The sequence below is a fragment of the Triturus cristatus genome, chromosome 4_1, assembly GCF_964204655.1.
Source record: "Triturus cristatus chromosome 4_1, aTriCri1.1, whole genome shotgun sequence".
Classification (NCBI taxonomy): domain Eukaryota; kingdom Metazoa; phylum Chordata; class Amphibia; order Caudata; family Salamandridae; genus Triturus; species Triturus cristatus.
Window position 1 is genome coordinate 959,021,815 of NC_140585.1, and position 6,000 is coordinate 959,027,814.

Here is a 6,000-nt window from a genome sequence, read left to right on the forward strand (position 1 = left end):
GATCGTCTCCGCAGCCACTGCCCTGCTTTGAAGGCTGTTTTCCTCGGCGGCGGCCCGGAGCCTCAGCGATGTGCGACTCACATCGTCCGCGGCGAGACCACGCCCCCGCCTTACGTTTACTTTATATTCCCCCACTTAAAAAAAAAAAATGGCACCAATACTGGGAAGTTCATGATTCTCGTAGACCAGCTGAAAAAATAGTGAAGTGAGTGTAGACGAAGTTTGATACATTTACCCACCTCGGCTACACTTTAGAAGAGTAAATTGATCACATTGTAGTTTAAAACAATTAGAAAATTACATTATTTGGAGTACCTGTAAAAAGTACTCAAAAGTTACTTTCCTTATTTGGAAACATACAACAATTAAAAGAACAGCATATATGACATGGAAAGCAGCCAACAGGCAAAAAAACAAAGCTTCTGTTTAGTCCAATAACAATGATATTTTCTGAAGCCATACTAAGGTGAAATTACCTCTCAGCTCTTCCAACCATATCCCCTTTCTCCTTGACTATTATTAATGTATAACAAGCATGGGTTCCTGTTAAAAGTAATATTTAGCCTATAAATATATATATATGTATATATATATATATACATATATATATATATATATATATATATATATATATATATGTGTGTGTTTCTCCTTCATGCTCAAAAGCATTATTGAAAGCATGTGCAACTCTGTTTCAAACTTTCCAATTCTTCGTTTGTCTTTTACAATCCCCTTTTAAGGCCTCTTAGTAATTTAAATAACTGTATATAGTCATCCTTCAATTTGGAGAGAGCTAATCTGCAACAGATGGTTTACAGACAAACTTGATAATATTAGTGTGCATCTACTATTGGGTTTCATTGATTTTTTTAAACATTGTACCCGTGTATCCTTTTTTAGTTATCCATGCTCTGTTGCATGCTTCATTGCTTGTCCTTTAGTACCATGACTATTTTAACATTTTATTAAATATTTGGCACACTTTTATTATCCTATAATGTATATTTTGTTGTGCCAATGAAACAAACATGATTTAGTTGGCACATGTTATGTGGGACGTCTGTGGTGTATTTCCAACGAAACCACTTGCATGCCTAACTTTCTTTTAACAAAACTGTCTAGCAAGTTTGGGAATTTTATCATTTAAAAACATTTACTCAAATAAGGACTTGTGGTTTACTAGACTGTCATAGTTTAGTATTGCACTTTTGTTTGGCTAATTTGGATGGATGGGATACATTTCGAGTGATGTGACATAGCTAAGAAAGGATTTACAAATGTGATAATCTAGGGTGATTTATTTTCTGATAGATGTAAACTAGAGGGATTCTGAGCTTGTGACGCATAACAGACAGTTGCAAACAGCTGTAGTATTCCATTCTTCATAGTGATGAATATTCTTTAAAATGACTGTCCTGTACCATTTTGTATTGCAGTGCATTGTATTGTTTATCTGTGTGTTTCTTTTATGGCTGAATTCAACTGATATCTATGCATTCTTTTGTAAAAGGCTATGAAAAATCCAGAAGCTTAAACAACATAGCTGGCCTGGCAGGCAATACTCTGAGACTGTCTCCAGTGACATCACCCTACAGCTCACCATGTCCTCTAAGACGCTCTCGATCTCCCATCCCATCTATCTTGTAAATCAGACTGCATCAATCGGCAATCATCAATTAATATAAAATATCTTTCGCCACATGATGGAACTAGTTAAATGTAGCATTAACTTTAGGCTGAGGTAGCATGACAATATCTATCTATCTATCTATCTATCTATCTATCTATCTATCTATCTATCTATCTATCTATCTATCTATCTATCTATCTATCTATCTATCTATCTATCTATCTATCTATCTATCTATCTATCTATCTATCTATCTATCTATCTATCTATCTATCTATCTATTCATCCATCTATCCATCCATTCAGATATGTATAGATATATAGTCATGATTCAACTGTAAATACTAATGAATTCCATTTTGTTAGAAATTACTTACTTTATTTTGTTTTTAAAAGTATCTACTGTAACATAATGCTTTTCCATTTATCTACCAAACGTCCTGCTTTACTCTGGCAATAAAAGGACACATAGTGGATATGAATGGCCAGTATGTTGAACAATCATGTACATTTTCAGGGAGATATATTCAAAATAATGTGCTTCCAAATGATAATCACATCTGTGGATCTCCATTTTTTTGTGGCTTTCTAATCCTTTCTGAAGATGTCTAGAAAGCTGTCTTGATTCTTTGCTGTGTAGCAGAGCATTTGCATGTGCCAATCTGTCTCTACATCCTCTGAAAGCAATGTTGCAGGTCACTAAGACCTTGTTTGTGGCCCAGCATACTTGTTCTTGTTTTGTGCCACCTGGCTAAAATGATCATCACTGACAAACTGTTTTGTATGAAGATTTGCATTTCTTTGTTTGTTTCCCCCTTTCTCTCCACTTGTTTCCTATTTTAACTGTTTGATTTCTCGATTTACTTCTGTATTAGGATGCTGTATTTCAGTTCTGAATGTCTCCGGTTGTTTGCACACAGATAACTGCAAAGAGGTTGTTATTACTGGTTACACGCAAGCAGAAGTCAGATCTCTGTCTTAATGGCTTGGTGAATGCACAAAACATGAGAAAAAAGGTAAATGCCTTCCAGGCTTGCACTTTTAAATTCACAAGTGCTGCAGGGTACTGTAGTCATATATCAACACCATTTGTTCTGAATATGTTCAAGGCTCAATGTAGTGGGAGATCCATGCTTTTTGTATGCACATCAATGACTAATGGTTCATATGAGAGAATTTGTATTCACCTGCCTTAACCATCTGATCGTCTAGTGTCATATCTATTTCAAGTAATATTTCTTATGTTTATTCCATTATGTGTTTTCTGTTTTCCTATCTCGTAATTGTATACATCTTTCATCATTAACTATCCTCATTATGTATCATCAAATGTTTGTCAGCATTTTACATTAATCATTATCTGCTATCATATTTTGTTTTTCAATTGATTTTTCATGGCTGATGTTTAAAACATCTGTATGTTTCCTCAAAACTGCCTGGCTTAAGTAATTGTTGGCCCATCATATCATGTTTACAGTACCAGAAGAGCTTGATTCTTAAAAAATTCATATTGTGTTAACTAATGAAGTGTGATAAAGATTCTTGTTTATTTATTTCTATTAATATTCGGCTTTGACATACACTATAGAATAAAACATAAGTGAACAATTCTGCATTCTTATTATTTGGTTGCAAAATTGTTTTAGGAGTTAAGAGTGGCCTTAAATTGGCACATCTGCTTTCACACAAGTTTATATGAGGTTGAATTTAGAAAATGCTTTCACTCATTACCTCTGTTATTTATGTAAACATTAAACTTAAGGGTTTCAGACGTTCATTGAGTGAGTCCACTTTTAAAATTATTTTAGCCTCAGCAAAATGAATCAGTGAATTGAAACCATTGTTACCAGAAGACTCAGTCAGTGTAAGATATAGGATATTGTAGTCATAGAAATGCAATAGCATATATAACACTTTGTACTCTAAAACAAACAGCCCCTAACTTTAATGAAAATAAAGTATTGAAGTTATTAATGTACATCAGATATTTACAATACACTTGCACCACAAGGAGCTAGCTTCAAAGTTAAGGCAGGTAATATGTTAGCACAGGTTGCAAACTCCTTTCAGACCTATTTATGGGTTACCAATAACTATTACAAATGTTGTTCATTCGAGGAAAATCTGCAAGCCCAGATTTTGAACCTATGGCTCAGCGTTAGAAGGCTCTAAAGCACTATGTTGCACAAAAATACGCAGAAGTGATTTTGCTTCCTGTGCTACGTTGAATAAGTACAATCAGTCTCTCAATGTGTCCTTTACTGCATATAAATATATATTTATAAATATATATTTTTGAGTCCTGCATGTCATATTCTTCTACGTTAATGAACTAACAAAAAATGTATTTCTGATTTTTTGCAATGTACATTGATACATTTTTTATTAACATCTCCATTAGTGAAATCGAATTACAAAAGGCTCTTTGCAATGGAACTCATATAACATTTGGTGCTGCTATTAGTGACTACAGTTTTACACAGAATTTATCATGGATTTATGACTGCTGAAAAAGGGACAATGGAATTTAGCCATACCAAGGACTTAAAGAATTGGGAATAAGCTGCTGTCAGTGAATGGGACCACCTATTTACACATACCTTGATTTTGAAAGTCCGAAGGAATATGTTATGAAGACGAAGCTGCTGTAAAAATAGGAGACTAAAATGACCGGGATAAGGGCCATTGCCCTTTTTCAATGAGCCAAATGTAAATAAATGTGTGCGTGGAGCATCAGTGTATGCCATCTAAGCCAAGCAAAGCTGAACTTATAAGCCTTCATCACCGAAAGTCTGCATTAAAGGTCCACATCTCTGTTGTCTTCATGGTCTCTGCAAAACATTGTGCCATAAGGTTACACTAAGGCACCTACCACCTGTATCATGACAGTGTCTGTGAAGTATGACTTGCATCTAGCAAAGCATCGCCTGTAACTGCCTTCCATTTGCGACAGTTTTAATTCAAGAAAAGTAGGTGTGATTGTTTTGTTGCACATCATTGCTTCATTGATTTACTTCCCTAAATTATTTAAATGATGTTCAGTGTATAAATGTGAAAATGACCTGTATTACTTGCGCTTTACTGTGCCAAGAGAAATGTGACCACAGAGACATGTCACTTGATTCAATCAAAGACAAGGTTCTCTTTTTATTACTGTTGCTTTGATGTATGAAAGTTCTCACAAACAAACCCCTGGCTTTAAATGCATTTGATTTTTAAAATTCATTTACCTTAAGGCAGGAGGAGCATCCAACATAATAAATATCCAATGTGTATTAAAACTATATCCTACAAAATGTATATTTTGCACAAAAGAGAAAAGATATCTTTTGATCAATGAAATGTGAATGATGTGGTAAATAATTCTAGTCTGTTACATGTCGATATCTATATTACATCGTAGGTCATACAATGGAATAATGTTGTTTCCATCTTGTTCAATGGGCTGTCCTTGAGGATATGTTTGTCACCCTGGTACCATGAATGTAGGGACCTACAGTATCCCACTTGTAAAACATTGTGTTGTGGCCCCGTTGTGACAATGTCAAGGTGCATGCACATTTCTGGTGGAAATCAATGACTTTGTAACCAACTGCAGAGGTGAATAAAGGGCAAAAGGACTGGAGTGGAAACTGTCACATAACTGAAGCCTGTCTCTTGTAATTATTTCTCTTTACTGGGTCTTTGATGCTTTTAGGTGGTGACAGGGTATTGGTAAAGGAGTTGCTGGATCCGTAAGAACGTTCAAAAACAATATCTATAAACATCCACAGTGGTTTGTAATTGTGATTGTCTTTTTATATAATTTTTTATTTATGTAAGTGTGTTTGCATATTTTTATGTGAAACTGTAAATAAATGATCTTGGTTTACTACAAGCAGCTGGATTTCAGGAACCCAGACTTTCTCACTGACTTGAAAATGTAAGTGTTGTGTCCAACACTATAGGTCATAAATCTGGACTGACCTTCACCAGCATTATACCTGAAATTTCAAAGTTAGTAGTTATTCAATCACAGCCAGTCGAGACACCATGTAAAGTTGGATTAAAATTACTATAATCTATTGAACTACAAATGAACATATTATTTTTAGAGAGATCCTTAAATGTATTGTTCTACTGACAAATATTACCTTCTAACAACAACTCCTCACTAAGATGTTAGGGTCTGTTTCTTGTCATTGTTTGGATAATGTGGTTTGAACTACTTGTTGATTAAACTTTAAAGAGTCACTGTTTAAAAAAAAATGGAAAACATCCCCAAAATATTAGTAATATATGATCCAAAATGATAATTAGAAATCTTTTCTTGATGTTACATATGTTTAAATGTGTCTCATTATCATTTTCCACATGCTCCTTCTAGTTTT

General features: G+C 34.4%; 1 protein-coding gene across 3 annotated transcripts in view; it reads left to right on the forward strand.

Annotated features, from left to right (window-relative positions):
* Window positions 1-5,234, forward strand: part of KCNC2 (potassium voltage-gated channel subfamily C member 2) — a 658,994-nt gene extending 653,760 nt beyond the window's left edge. For 2 of the 3 annotated variants that reach the window (XM_085653847.1, XM_085653846.1), the window contains exon 5: window positions 1,511-5,234. In XM_085653847.1, coding sequence (XP_085509973.1) covers window positions 1,511-1,647 — 137 coding nt within the window. In that variant the 3' untranslated portion in view covers window positions 1,648-5,234. The remainder of the gene's footprint in view (window positions 1-1,510) is intronic. The other variant, XR_014981414.1, reaches the window with a different exon arrangement.
* Window positions 5,235-6,000: the final 766 nt, after the last annotated feature.